The 16,554-nt window shown below is 36.9% G+C and overlaps 1 protein-coding gene and 1 long non-coding RNA gene across 2 annotated transcripts in view; both read right to left on the bottom strand.

Annotated features, from left to right (window-relative positions):
- Window positions 1-1,346: 1,346 nt before the first annotated feature.
- Window positions 1,347-2,459, bottom strand: LOC100631491 (uncharacterized). The gene is made up of 2 exons (XR_002185202.1): window positions 2,301-2,459; window positions 1,347-2,226 (listed from the first exon to the last, which is right to left on the bottom strand). It is a non-coding gene; the product is annotated as an uncharacterized LOC100631491 (long non-coding RNA).
- A 766-nt stretch (window positions 2,460-3,225) lies between these two features.
- LOC100632625 (staphylococcal nuclease domain-containing protein 1-like) overlaps window positions 3,226-16,554 on the bottom strand; it is a 30,878-nt gene continuing 17,549 nt past the window's right edge. The window contains exon 27 of the mRNA XM_019997624.1: window positions 3,226-3,319. Within this exon, the coding sequence (XP_019853183.1) occupies window positions 3,251-3,319 (69 nt within the window). The 3' untranslated portion in view covers window positions 3,226-3,250. The remainder of the gene's footprint in view (window positions 3,320-16,554) is intronic.

Raw genomic sequence — 16,554 nt, 5'->3', positions numbered from 1 at the left:
CAGACAGAGACAGACTCTTGAACTGTGTACTGCTGGTTTAGCTGTGAGGGAGTGCTTTAAGCGTACAATATGTTTTGATAATAAAAAGACTCTTTGTCTGTTTAATATTAGATTTTGCATCAAATTATAGCATACAATAGTAAACCTGCTGTTATTGGCCACAGGCAAATTGTCCCATTTCACTTTGACGCTAGAGCATAATGCCCTTCCTTATGACACAGTAGTACTATGAAATTTGATATGTAGCAGATTAAATCTGAGAGGGATATGTAATAATGATTAGCAGAAATCAATAGCTCAACTTGTTAGAGTTCACAAGTGCATTATGACACATCACTCCGTTACAACTTCATGCTTGTTTGCACTTATGTGCTTGCTATTCTTTTGTTAGATTTCAGCTCTCAGTGAGAGTCAGCGATAATGTCAGATAGCAATTGCATAACGAAGTCATGCGTCTTGTACCCTGTAATTGCATGCAATGATGTGTCAACACTTGTAATTAGAGAGAGAGAGAGAGAGTGATCGAGAGCAAGTGAGTAAGAGCATGTAAAAATAGACTTGTTGCTGCCCAAGCTAGCCCTGGTAAACATGTCTGCATGCATGCATGTTTGAGCAGATCTTTAGCATATAATGTCACACTGTGTGTTTGTAATATGCATACAACTTGCATGCACGCATATATAAATAATAGCTTGTTTGAATGTAACAATAGTAATGTATGTGTGGGTCAAATTAAACTTATACAAGTACAGTTCAGCTGCAAAGTATGCATGTTTGTCAGAGTCAATGCTATTCATACAAGGTAGGAGGTAATCTTTAATAGCATTAAAAACAGCTGCTATCATAGTAAGCTTGTTATTGCATCGTAAATTGACACATTGGATTAAATACACTATGACATTCATTCATTCATACTAACAGCTTTGTAATTAATATTACAGCAGAAGGCTGCTCCAAACTCTGTCACAACAGGACAGTGTACTGTAGCAACTAACAATCCCTCATATATGATACGCTATATAAGACATGCAATTAAGATTGACAAAGAAGGCATTATTGTTTAGGTATACAAAATATTGAATGCCAGTCTCTCCTTGTGTACAAACATCTGCCTTGCAAGCAAATATTTTAGCTTTTGTTGCATCATTTTATATACAAGACAGGAAGAGTATAAGGGTGCTATTTTGGGATGGTGATGCAGTGCCAGCAGTCTAACTCTAACTGCTTGTTATTGCAATCACTGTGTAGCAAGAGCTGCTAACACAGTCCACTGTTTGAGTGAATGGCTAACACATTTGCAGGTATAAGGTGCGTCAAATGGTGATAACGATGAGGTTTGCAATTACTTTTGAGTTTCAAGTGTTTTTTTAAAAGAAATTGCTATCATAATCAGTACAAATATTGAGTGATGACACGTTGGAGAATGAGACATAATGAATGATATAAGACACAGAAAAAATGAGAGAGAGAGAGAGGGAGGGAGAAAGATTACTAAAATTTCTCGGATTTGCTATTATACAATAATAATAATAATAATAATAATAACAACAACAAATAGATATTATAATTTGATATACATGTATGTAGAAAGGGATACGTTATTGCCTGCCAAGATTAAGTCCTAAGACCGTTTGATCTACTGAAGCTCACTTAATGTTAACATTTGGCTGTTGACCGCACCTCACACAAGTGCAGTCCGTAATCCTTGGGAAGTACATCAGCACTTTCTTTGTTACCTCATTCCCTTTGCTGTCAGTACATTTGAAGTCAACGGTTCTTTTTCTGACCTCGGCATCAAGGAAAGAGCAGCAGTTGCATACGCTTTCAACAAACGGTGGGCTTTGGATCACTCTTGTAAGAGACCTGCATCCTCCTTCGCAGTATGGGAAAGGCTCACGACCATCCTTACAGACTAGACCGGGCTCATTACCAGGATAGGAAATGGTGAAGTTCTTTCTCTTTCTATGACAGTGTGGGAAGTGATGGGCTGCTCCAGCATTCAGTGAACCAGCTTTGAGCTCATTTTCAACCTCCTGTGCAGAAGAATTTAATGCTGGAGGAGTTGTGGTGGTAACAGAGGTGTTGGCTGTCTCCTGACCATTCTCTGGTGCTGCTGTAGGGAGTGAATATGAGGCTGAGGCTAGGAGGAAGAGGATTAATACGACTGCCACGTGAATCCTTGGTAATTCTAAGTATTGCATCTTGGCTGAGTGATTGGTTCTTATTCTATGAGAGGGAAAGAGAGAGAGAGGGAGAAAGAAAGATGAAACATGAGCCAAACTCTCAAGTTGTCGACTTACTTGCTCGACAGAGAAAATAGATAGCAATGACAAATTTGCACAGTTCCTTGACGTTTATAATATTCCCAGTTAGCGAGTCAGGGATAGGAGAAAGACAAGAGATTGTGAGAGTAGATGAATGGTATGACTCTCCAGAGCTGCAAGGAGCGCTTTTTATACAAAAATTACGCGCCCACGCATGCTATTAACCTAATTATAACACACATAATATGCAGCAAACAAGTGAAAACTTGCAACTGCTTCCTCCCTTTCTCTCTCTGCTTGCTTTCTTCCTCTTTAAAGCTCTCCATTCATCCCATTTCTTTAGCCACAACTAGTACAGTTCCTCCATTACCAGGGAGTCAGCTAGTCTAAGTAAACAAAGGCCCCATTGTTTACCATAACAAGAGTGACCAAGCAAGCAATGAAGTAAGAACCTTCAAGATGACGTTATGCATTATGCATCTCTTTTAACAAACATTGAAGGCACGGGATAGAGAAAGTGAAGCGATATCCTCATTGTTTACCAATGGCCACGACTAACAGGTTATTTTACCAAGAGGACCCCGCCACACATACTGTAGAGCAAGATTCAAGTCCAAGTAATCTATCACATTATGTATTAAAGAAATAGTACTGTAGTCTGTAGCTTGTAATGCATATTATGTATTACAGTGCATCATTGTATCTTATAGAAGTAAGCCCAGTGCTTCTAATATAAACATTAAGCATAATAAACTGTAGATTGTATATGCATCTGCAGCACTCACTGGACTATGAGGGTTATTTTATACAAAGTATATTATCAAAAATTTATCTTAGCTCCCAAAATAAAACAAAGTTTATTATTATTATAGCTATCATTGTTATTTATTATTTATTATTAGTACTATTGATAATAATTACAATTGACTTTTGATTTGAAAAAGCTATTCGTTCTCTCTTATTCTCTCGTAAACACAAGGATGCCCTCACTGACGCTTGTATCCAAATTCTATCGCATTGTCCTCTCGAAAATCTCCGTATCGCCATATATTTACCTACAAGAGACAGAGGAGGGAGAGGAGGAGAGAGAAAAGGAAAGAGGAGACAAAGAAAATAGAAAGGAAATGGAGGAAAGAGAGAGAAAGGGTAGGAAAATGAGAGTACATTATGCATGCATAAAGACAAAAAAAGAAAGGCAGAGAGAGAGAGAGAGAGAGAGAGAGAGAGAGAGAGAGAGAGAGAGAGAGAGAGAGAGAGAGAGAGAGAGAGAGAGAGAGAGAGAGAGAGAGAGAGAGAGAGAGAGGGAGAGAGGTAAAGAGAATTCATATAAAAGAGAGCCTCCATAATTACAAACATCAACATAATCGCAAAATTCTTCAACAAAAACAATCAACCCACAAAAGCGACCTCTGTTTGGACTTCACCCTCTTAAACGCATTAAAAAAAACGTGACGTAGCTATAGCCATGAAATACATACGCTCTCGACCCAATTATAAGTAGCCACATTCATGGCATACAATTAGCAAATTACCGCATGCATTCTATACACACGTGCATGTACACAAACAAACACACACGTATATCATTTGTTGACTACACCTGTGACTTGACCACATTCAACATGGGTCAGTGATGTTATAAGAGTGGTTCCTTTTACTTGTGAGATTCATAACAAGTGACAATGAAATCTAAGAGAGTGTCATTAGAGCACTGCACGATATGGCAACCCACAACCTAGGCCTACTTTCCTTTGAGGAATGATTTCAAACTAAAACATCAGTGACCAAGTATTAATTATTTATAAGTGATATTTTAGCGTGGGAATGGTTCTAATGGTACGCTTTGAGAAAAAAATGCGAGTGAGTGATTCTGAATGCGTGTAACCTCCATCCCATTGAGTATATTATTTTGGTCATTAAAAACTAATCAAAACATAAAAAGTTAATTGACTATATACCACAGAAAATAACATCTTTCTCTCTCTCCATTTATTCTTTTTTACCCTTAATCCTTCATTTCCTCTTCTTTTCTCACTTCCCCTCTCTATCTCACATCCACACTCATACCCACTTATTAAATCACTAATTAAACACACACACACTCTCTCTCTTAGCTCACTTCTCAGTATGTGAAGTAGAGGTGAACTATCACCCTGTTGTAAGTCCCCTAACATCTACAGCTGCTACAATGCCTGGCATTACAAAAACTGAACATCATGTGTCTACTATATCATATAATACTATACCATAATACTACACACATATACACACACACACACACACACACACACACACGCTTACACTAGAGCTGGCTATTCATTGAATATCAACAGTTAATAAGTGAACTATGGCTCTCACTATCTTGTCTATAAGCTCACACAATGGACTATATAGTATAATCATTGGCTACTTGAAGACAAAGACTACAGGGCATGGAGTTATATGGAAGAGAAGACTCAGGAAAGACATACTGGAATGGCAGCTCAGTGTGTGAGTGTGTGTCCATATATTGTGTATAAGTCATTAGGGTGATGACCACAGTGTGGATTATATAATACATGATGGAGTGTGGGACTGAATATACATGTACACAGTGGAGTCAATAATTAATTGGATTGGCTGTAGAGACAGTTAGCCAAGAGTATAACGATAGTAAACAGAGCTAATGAGTCTTTGGACATCATTGGGTATCACAACTAATGGTAAGATCAACAACTGTAACAGCAGTAAGTGACCACAACCGTATACTTAAGCATTATAGTAAATACAGGGAGCTAGAGGTAAATATAAAAAATGAAATAACCGTTACAAAGAGTACGTGATCTAAGTATAATATAATAATCATTTTAAAACTAGTATTATAATTATTTTAAAATCAATTGTTCCAAAGGAACAGGTGCATCGATTCACACCTAATGAATAAAACCACTCACACCCACACGCATTAATAGAATATAAACGTAATACACGTACGTGTATATACTAGAAGCCACATATACACACGTGCAGGGCAATCAGAGAGACTCACGAGTCTTTACAAATACCCACACAGTCAGTCACACGCTAATAGACAAAAGGGAGCAAGGCCTAGTTCTAAAAATGAATTACAAAAAGGGACACACATAGTGTATGTCACACCTGTTTCAAAGGGACACAATGGAATAACATGCACAGCTCTAAATTAACCACACTGATGCAAGGCTGACAGAACAGAGCATATGGTGGCGTGTTAGATGAAGTGGTACACAGCATCCACAAAAATTAAAAGACAGTAACCACTCAAGAGCTCATCAAACCAATACCAGCCTAACCTCAGCTGTCTCACCCTCTTTTAGAGGTGCATCTCGGGATAAACTGTGTAGTGTAGATCAAAGATAAGAGATTATGTAACAACAACAGTTGATACAAGAGCGCTTTAACCCTAAGGCTCTGTCTCACTCTCTTTCTCTCTCCTCATTTCTCAAAACAATCAACAAAGACAGGGAACAGGGCGAGAGCAACAACAAATTAGCTATACAGTAATCACGTAATTAGCATCAAAATTAATTATAAAATCTTCCTATGCATCCTTCTCACACACAACAAACACAATGCATCACAAACACAATGCATCACATACAGTATGTGCAAGCATGTATGTAATTAATTGCATCGCCGGTGCTACCATAGAGGGCGATGGGTTGTAAGTCTAGTAGATAATAAAATTACAAGCAAAAGCAAAACAGAATATTATACAATCATCGTGCCCATGTGTGTCAATGTGTGCATGTTCAGAAGAATTTCCATTGAAAATGTGTTGACAAGAATTTTGTAATTGGATGAAGAGCATGCACAAGATGCCTGTAATGCATGGACATGCAAATGGGGCATATACTGGCAGGTATAACGGACTCTGTATCTGACTAATTTGGTAGAAGTAACTAGTGCCTAAGCTACTGCCTCATTAAAACTGTGTGCGATGATAGCTAGTGGACATAGGATCGAAATTCCCCAAATGAATAAAATAACGTCACACCACAAAAATTCAGTTTTAACATACTTCATTAACATATACACACACACACATGTATATATTGTATATGCATTAACATGTTATGATAATAAAATGTGAGTCTTAAAAATGAAATAAGAGCAAATCCCCCACTCATTGCGTAACTCCCTAAAATGTACTCGCGTATCAAAATTATGAACAAGTTTACCAAATAAAACTCCCAGTAGAAGGCCTTATGAGTAAACTCAGGCACCATATCAACATCTATAGCTACCCACACACACACACACACACTCTACTAGGAGGGGGCAAGAGGTCAGTGTAGTACAAGTTGCATGTGAACTTGTTGAGTCAGCTATGATTCACATATACTTGCAGACTGGTTTCCAATACAGGTATATCCATATTTATAACAACTGCATGTCATGATAGACAAGGTCTATCTATACAACAGCTATAAAAACTAGAGCATTATGGAAACGACATGTAGGATAAAAACAACACACACACAATGGTCTACATACATATAAAAGTAATGAGAAATATACATACATATGCTTCAAAATAGTAGCTTTAATGCATGAATTAACAAAGAAGAAGAGAGGAGAGAGCTAAAGCAGAGGTGACTGAATACTGTGATGTATACCACGTGGCTTTGTGGGCTCCAGTCCAACCAACAGGGACACAATAACAACTGACATAATCTCTTCCAGAAACTAATGTTAACAAAACAATCATGTCCTTGAAAAAAATGTATTTCTACTATAATCTTTTGTGGTTTGTAACCTACTCTTTCTCCCTCTTTATGACGTCAATACATGTACATGGCTGTGTCGCATTACTTTGTGACAAAGAAGTAACGCATGACTAGTGTACAATATATATTATATACATGCAGACCATAAAAGTAATGATCATCATTAGTAGGGGGAGACTGGGAGTCTAAGAATCATCCCTCATAAATATAATAACAAGATCTTAAAGCTCAATATAAACTAACTAATTGGAGGACTGACTGCACCCAAAAATAAAAGAAAAGAGAGAGAGAGGGAGGGAGGGAGGGAGGGAGAGAGAGGGAGGGAATGGATAATGAATGGAGGAGAGAGAGAGAGAGAGAGAGAGAGAGAGCAGACCAGATCAGGTACACACTGTGAATGATATAACAACAAATATGGTCTTTATCCCAGCTCAAAGACACAATATTCCACAGAATAAAGCAATGCCTACCATTCCACAATACCCCCTAGGACTTGAAAATATTTATAGAATGAAACAGAGAAAGTATTATTATGACTGACTGGACGTGTGGCCTGTCTACCAGACAAACCTCTTGACACTCAGAAACTATCCTAATACACAGTTGATTCCCAGACTATTAATGATATATGTAACTATTGAACTACTTAGCTTCCAGCTGTTTCATTTATTTCCACATTCAACTTGTACATGTATGAATGTAGATACATAATGATATTTATAATATGCACAATCACAAAGAATGAGCCTTTATTATAGGTGAGAGACATACAAGCATGCTTTTGGCTCTAAAACAAAGAGGCACACACACACACACACAATAAAAACTCTACCATACCAGACACATATACTAGAGACACATACCATGTGTACATACTGGCTCTGTTAATGATGACTGTGCACTCATTAACTAAGAGAAAACTTGTACAGACAGACTCCTACTCAATACACATTGTACATTAATTAGAAACAGACTCCACTAGTGATCACTTACTACTTACTACAGAGAAAAATATGCGAATAATGAGATATATATATACACACTCACATAGAGGCACACTTACAATTCATTATATATATAGACAATCCACTCACTCACTAGCTACAACTACCAAGAGAAACACAAGGCAGACAGCTTATTGGGAAACAATAGACAGACAAATTAGCAGACATAGACAGAAGACTATGACAGACAATGACACACAAGGGAGAAGCTAACCTCAGTATAGACACAGCATAAGGGACCATAGACAATAATAAAAATATAAGAGAGGGTTGCATATACTGCTCACATGTGAACCTTGTTTATCTGTTTCCCATACACTGCCACACACGCCTACTGATAGCTATGTTACAGCTGCAAGTATAGCATTACATTTATATATTTTTGAAGTCTAAATATAAAGGACAGAGCAGGCATACAATATTACATAAAGCAATGTTAACGGGCCTGTGAAAGATGATAACATAATGTTAATGAGGTTTCTGTAGAAACCCACTTAAAATAGACTAAGACAACATGGTCATTGGGGCGGCTGCACTATTGTGGTGGTAATGAAAGAAGGAGAAATCACAAAAGTACATGTAATTTGCTGGAAAGTGACATAATAAAAGAAACATAAAGCACGTACTCTTTTGATAAACAAAGGGAAGGAAGAGAGGGGAGGGAGAGAGAAGGGAAAATAAGGTCAAGGAAGCCATGGAAGACTGACAATCCATCATTAAAGGAAGGGAGGTGGTGCATAACACAGCTACCACCAATTAGACAAGTCCATGTAAATGTACTTCAATACCATTCCCTCCAAAATGATATCTTAGAAACAAAGGAGACAGAGTAGTGCCAACAGGTAAGGCACCACAAACAATAAAGGCTTTCCAATATAAATAAAAGCTTTGCCGGAATATTGTGTTTCATAATATTTGTAAACTCTGAAGTAAGAGTTACTAAGCAACATGATGCCGACGATGCCATGAAAGAGAAACCTAACATAAGGAGGGAATACATGTCTTGGCTCATTACTCAAAGAATGCAGAGTACAATAAAGAGAGAGAGAGAGAGACAATTAGTGAATACTCTAAAACTTGATAGTCTGTCTACTAGCTTGCTATACTATAATAAGCTTTTCCTTCCTATTGGATATCTTCCCAGTACATGCAACCTCCTCCACTTGAATGTACTCCATCATTGATTGATCCACTTCCTAATTTCGTTAAATGAGACAGATCAATAAAGAGTTGGGCCTGTATGCAAGTAGATGATGCACATGCTATACAAGGTACACATCCATTATATGCACATGTACATGTATGTATAATTAACATGTATGCACAGCCAGAAAATATGGACACTTACAGGGTCTTGCACTCATAAACACTATCAATATTAAATAGCTATAATCTTAGCACTTGAGGTGATCTTCACACGTTGCCCAAACTGTAAATGAATGGAAACTAGTGGTAGCTATATAGGGATACATGTATGTACATTAACAAGACTGTAAAGAAAACTCTTAATAATTTAGGTTAGAGGAAATATACATGTACATGTATGTACATACATGTACATTCAATGTAACTATAGGGCACACACACACACACACATGTATCATGTAATGTTGGTTAAAAAGTGAAGTTTGTCTTGAGTTTCAGGTGTAATGAAATCATGAGACGAGGTGTGTCTTAGTATATATCTACATTAATTCATTGAGACGGAGACACTATTGGATGTCAGCTAGCGGTTGAATGTTATCTTAAGTGAGGCTAATCCATTATTGATACTTCCTCCTCTTTTCTCATTAATTTCACAACCTCTTTCCCATATCAGCAACCCACTTTCATCTCTCTCTTAGGCTCACTCTATGTCAACACTGTAACACGACACCACAAATCATCTTATTATACTGAGAGAGGACACACGTAAGCAGCAGGCACACACACACGCACACACACACACACACACAGTCACAGATACGGACACACATACAAGGTCATGCAGACATGCGTACCAGACACACATTAAGCAATTATGATAATTATAATAACCTTTCATCTCTAACTAACAAAGAAACGGGCAGACAATAGATGAAACATGCAAAGGCACACACATGTAAGCAAGTTACAAATAATGGACTATACACATGGAGCTCTCTTCTATTTCACATTATGAGAACTTGGCAGTGGCTGTTGAATGTCTAGACACATACATGTACATGTATGTATGTATGTACACATGCCATGTATTCACACATTGACATTAAAACGCACTTGAATGTGCATACACAACACACAAACTCTCTCTCTCTCCCTCCTTCTCTCTCTCTCTCTCTCCTCTTTCTCTTTCAAATGGCAAGGGATGAAACACCTTAATTATATGACTGTCTGTTGAAGAAGGTCCACGTACCATAATAATTAACAAAACCACGAGATACATCACATAGATGTATACACACACTAAGGAAATACAGTAAACCTCTACATGTACACACAGACGCATTCATCATAACTGTGACCTAACACTGCTACAAGTACAAGTACATGCTTGTATATACTGAGAGGGTTTCCCACAAGCATGCTTAGTGAGCCAAACAGCATGCTTCATGAGCTGACAGGCAATAACTGGCATTTGGAGCAACTTAAAAAATTCGTAAATAATTCAATTCTGATCAGAGTCAGCTCAAATTTTCTATACAACATAAGTACATGTGAATGTATCAGGAAAAGATATAAAAAATGGAGAATTCTCGTTTAGCCATTTTGACAAAATTTGGCTAAAAACCCTGTACTATAGCACAGGGACTTTAGCCCGATTTTGGAGCAACTTTAAAAATTCATAAAAAATCAATTTTGATCGAAATCAGCTCAAATTTTGCACACAACAACATAAAAACATGTATATGTATTTCAAAAAATTACAAAAATGAAGACTTCTCTACTTGTGATTTCTGTCAAAACTCCCTGTACTATATAGTACAGGGTTTCACAAGAAGTGACATGAGGACTATGCCAAAATCTTGTGGGAAACCCTGCGTATACCTGCAGGCCTATGCACGTAATGATACACTTGCAGCTATTAGGCTTGTATTTGAAACCTTCTCTTAACCAAAAGGGAAATGTGGTACAATGGGCAGGAGATACACCTGCAAGAAACCATCCATCTTCCCATTTAGTGCAAAGGATGTGTGAGGGGATTAATGAAGAGCAGCTGCTTATGGAAAGGAGGACAAGGTTGTATCATGCAGTGGCAAACACACAAATGTAAACATGAAGACCACAGAGAAAGAGAGAGAGAGAGAGAGGGAGAGAGAGAGAGGGAGAGAGGGAGAGAGGGAGAGAGAGAGAGAAAGAGAGAGAGAGAGAGAGGGAGAGAGAGAAAGAGAGAGAGAGAGAGAGAGAGAGAGAGAGAGAGAGAGAGAGAAAGAGAGAGAGAGAGAGGGAGAGAGAGAAAGAGAGAGAGAGAGAGAGAGAGAGAGAGAGAGAGAGAGAGAGAGAGAGGGAGAGAGAGAGAGAGAGAGAGAGAGAGAGAGAGAGAGAGAGAGAGAGAGAGAGAGAGAGAGAGAGAGAGAGAGAGAGAGAGAGGGAGAGAGAGAGATACAATGAATTAGAGAAACACTAGAGAGAGGGGGAGGGGAAAAGGAATAAAATAAAGAAGGTAAAAGTAAAAAAAAACATTCTCTCTCTTCGCTCTACATGCATATTCATTGTATCAATAGCTTCAGATGCTCATTCAAAAATACTTTGTTTTGTAAATAAAGCAGCCTCCAAACGCTGACTGTACAGTCTCTAATTAAACAAAGAGCTCACAAGGCCCTAATGAATTGGTTACCAAGATACAACATAATAGCATTAAAAGATTGGATACATGATACCATAATGGGGACTCTCTCTAACTGGGATGTAAATAACAACCATGTACATGTACATGTACATTGTGTACATGTGCATGTACATGTTTGTACATGTACATGTACATGTACACCTTGGCTCTCCTTATCATCTACTTAAAAGATTCTTAGGTGTAAATACATTATAATGTATTGCATAATAAAAAAATGCAAAACATGCGAGTCGTTAGAGATCAAATAAAGAGTTGCAATTTGCACACACAATTAAAGCACAGGTAGTAAACTCAATGCACATGCATACAAATACATGTACATGTAATGGACATGTACGTATACATGTACATGTACATGCACATGCAATGCACATGTGAAAGATGTAGGATAATATTTTAGCGACATACACAGGGAGATGACATGGTGGCATTAACAGAATGAGCTAGTACAAACACTTCAAAAGGGCCCCAGTTGTAAATGTACATGTACATGTACATGTAGTACAATGCATTAAAAAGCACATGAAACGAACATATTAATATCGCACGAATACATGTACCTGTATTACGTGTATTATATACATGTACATGTGCATGTGCATGCATAGACTAGACTTTAGATAAAGGTGTGGACTAATTTAGTTGTCTGAGAGCCTTCCACAAAGAGAGTAGAGTAAAATAAATTTAAAAATGAGTAGACACAAGTCACACAAATACACACATACTACGATCACTATAACATATTACATAATAATAATAATAAGAATAATAATAATAATAAGAGGGGCAATTCAATGATGCTTCAGGCATGCCTTCCATCACCTCCATTATCCTCTAGCCCCCCCCCCCCACTTAACTCCACTCCCCCTCTCCTCTTCCCTTTTCTTTTCTTTCCCCTTTCTTTTCTTTTATTTCTTTATTGTAATTCCTCTCTCCTTTTTGTTTTGTCCTTGTTATTGTTGATTCTTTGTTTGTTTTTGTCGGTGTTTCTATTACTTGTCTTATTATTGTCTTAGTCTTTTTGTTTTATAATAATAATAATAATAATAATAATAATAACAACAACAATAATAATAATAATACACAAGTGTAGTATTATTACTATGTGCAAGTAAATTTAAGGCATGGTTGATCACCTCTGCTTATATCTACATGTACATGTACATGTAGACGCTAGAAGGCAAATAAGAAGTCAAGTCAGACGAAGCACGTCAAAGCTATGTGAACTAAAGGGATGCATGCAGACGTAGGAGGATTATTGGGGAATTATGATACAAAGCAGGTGTGTGTGTACGTGTCTACGAGAATAGAATTCTTCATAAGCTTTGAGGATAAGTACCGACACATTATTGAGAAGAATGGATGGCCTCTCATGTAGATGTATATACACACATACACAATGTATGTACAGTGTAGTAGTGACTGATTAGAATGTAATGCATTTATAAAAATTGAATAAGAGTGAGAGAGAAAGGGAGAGGGAGACCAGGCGACTGCAGGCTGCAGTTAGATTGTATATCCCATTGCCACTAGCACAGTAATTATTAGGACAGAATTTAACATGATTACTCTCTCTACCTACAGCAAATGATTCACTAGAAAGTATGCACACATATTTAATTAATAACAACTAAATATAGTCTAAAATACGAGGATAAACATAAAACAAAGATAAGAGTTCTATTAGGTATTGGAACTAGCACGTACCAACACCCTAATCAATAATCATTGACTAGACACTTTCAATCAATTGATACATGACAAGTCTTGAAACATGCGATTTGGGATACAGTGCTGAGAGTTAGATCTATTGATTGGAGTCAGCTCAAACGAAACACATAACACAATAATCCACAAAAAGTAACAAAAAACTGATTTTATTACAAAACTCAATTAAATACATTATCTCTCTCCTTATAATCAATTTATCTATAGTAAGATCCGCTTCAAAGGTGATCACTATGGAAATGATTAACCACACGCCTTGGTTACCTAGCAACAAAATGCCTAACGGGCGTGGGAGAGGATGAGGGGGAGAGCTCTAAGTCTTCGCACAATAAATATTGATTTTTTATAAAAACAAATATCTCGGACCAAAGGCTCTTATAAATCCAGATACATGCATGGATGGACGCGTTGAAATAGAAATATTGTAAGGCTACTGTGGGCCCTAATCAGGAATACCTGCTAGTAATAAAGTCGCTAAATTAAATACGCAAAGTTAAATATCAAAACTTGAGTAAATATTTACAAAATGAACTTCCTTCTACAACTGTAAGCAAAGGTTGTATAACATTGTACCTGTACATGCTATAGGGAATAAGTCAGAAATAAGAGAGCAACTATTATACACATCACACAACAGATATTGCACAATCACAAACTACAGTGTAGTTGCATGTACATCTATCAGCTCTGGATCTGTGCTACATTCTAATTCAGTATTACATCATCCTATAGCTATTAGAGAGAGATTAAGCAATTATTATTTTCAGTTGCGACATTTGAACATATAGTAGCAATTGCATAATAAGAAAGGGCATATGATATAACATAACCTTGTCTAGCCAGCAACGCACCCGCGTCCATTAAAACACAAAGCACTGCAATGAATACATTAACTGTTACTAAGCAACAGACAGGCTCATACTACAAATGTTGACTAGACAATGACATTTGTATGAGTGTATTGTACAACAATAGTCGGTTATACATCAATAGAGCCTTATACTAATTTAATATACATGTATATGTAATAGGGAATAGAGGCGGATACGGAATCATGAGAAATACCATGAGAATGACGTGTGGCGATAGAGAGAGAGAGACAGAGTGACGGGCGTGGCAGGCCATGATGGCAACAAAGAAACACCTTCAAAGATTATCACCAAAGTTAGTTACCATAGAAGAAAAGGATACAAGAGACTATTGGGTGTATACCGATACATGTACGCGTACATGTACATGTACACGTAGGTGTGATGGTTAATATACAAACACACCATGAGAGTGACATTAAGAGGTTAGGAGTAAAGTTCCAAGTCCCTCCCTAGCAACAAGAGGGTGCAGTGAGAACATTGAAATATCACTTCAAACAAAAGATAATTGGACACTTACTCACGGGGCAACAAGGCTCGCGTGTATAAATTCAAATACATATTCTACATGTACATGTACATGTACAATCAAATACGATAATTAACGTACAATGTAAAAACTCATTTAGTCACAGCTAGTGATGTCTAGACCCATGGAGTACTACTAGCTTAAAGGATAGGCCGTGCACTACAACAAATGTACATGAACACGTACATGTACATGTACGTGTTCATGTACATGTATGGTGTGACTGAATTTGATGATGGGATGGAGTGATATAATGAGAATCGATCAAAATCTACTTACATGCCAGCCACAGACCACACCAAAAATTAAGAGACAATGCGCACATGAAGTTTAAATCAACACTAACAAATGTCCCTAATTTAGATGATTACACGGACATACACACATATACATACATGTACATGTACATGTACATACATGTACATATTCATTTGTTGATATAGTGATGATTATTAATACAAAAATATGCACAGAATTTAAAAGTGGTCTAGCTGAAGCACATTCTGCATAGCATAAGGGCATTCACTGAAAAAATAAAGTAATAAAATCTTGAGGGTATTAAATATGCATGGTAATAATAATAATAATGTAGAGCATAAACAAAAACTGTTAAAAAATATTAAAATTTGTGAGGATGAAGGCCTCAGTGAAGTGGTTGATGACAATTAATACATAAAGAGCTAACAGTGTTGAACTGTTGTCAGTCTAGTAAAGTAGGATTATACTATAACAAATCAACAAGTCTTAGCTGTCACTTGATATCAGAGTAATGGTATACATGTACATGTACATTAAATGCATTCACTACAGAGGAGAGACAAATGGACTATTGGGTGTAACCATTGATCCATCATACACTCGTGAGAAGTAGAGGATTACATAAAAAGGTTCACATAGTAAGGAAATACATGTACATGTACGGATACCTTTTAAGCAACCTCCAAAGAGATATCAAATACCACATGTAATGCTGATGTCACTCCTCGTGATGTAATGCAAAATAACATATGGGTTATCACTGCTAAGCAACAGGAACCGCAAGCCAGACATAACACAAGATGTTTTAACTTAGAAGAAAATACACTATTGTGTAGAGCTTTATCAAGCACACGTAATAAATATATATGTACATGTATATAGGATACATGATCGAAAGAGAGTGAATTCAATTACAGGAACCCACAACGATACAATTTTATGTAATATACTACACAATGCCAATTGCTTGAACAATAAAAGTCACGAGGGATATACATGTACATGTATTCTATATACCCAATAGTGTCCACTTTTTAAAGTATTACAGAAACTTTAAAAAAACAAAAAACTAAAATTACTATAGTAATGTGTATTATACGACAGGTACATGTGTACATATTAGTGGATTATGCATGTAATACATGTACATGTACATACGCTGGTAAATGTACACATAGCATGATGTATTATACTGCATGTGTCTTGCATGCTATGATACTACAATACATCAAACTAGGATATACTCCATCATGTATTGAGAATACATAGGGATCTGAATGCAAGATATGTCATAGAGGGAGATATTAAACAATATATTACGCATG

This window comes from Amphimedon queenslandica, unplaced genomic scaffold, assembly GCF_000090795.2.
Source record: "Amphimedon queenslandica unplaced genomic scaffold, v1.1 AMPQUscaffold_13361, whole genome shotgun sequence".
Taxonomy (NCBI): domain Eukaryota; kingdom Metazoa; phylum Porifera; class Demospongiae; order Haplosclerida; family Niphatidae; genus Amphimedon; species Amphimedon queenslandica.
Note: the sequence above shows the minus strand (reverse complement) of the source record. Positions and strands in the feature narration are given on the sequence as shown.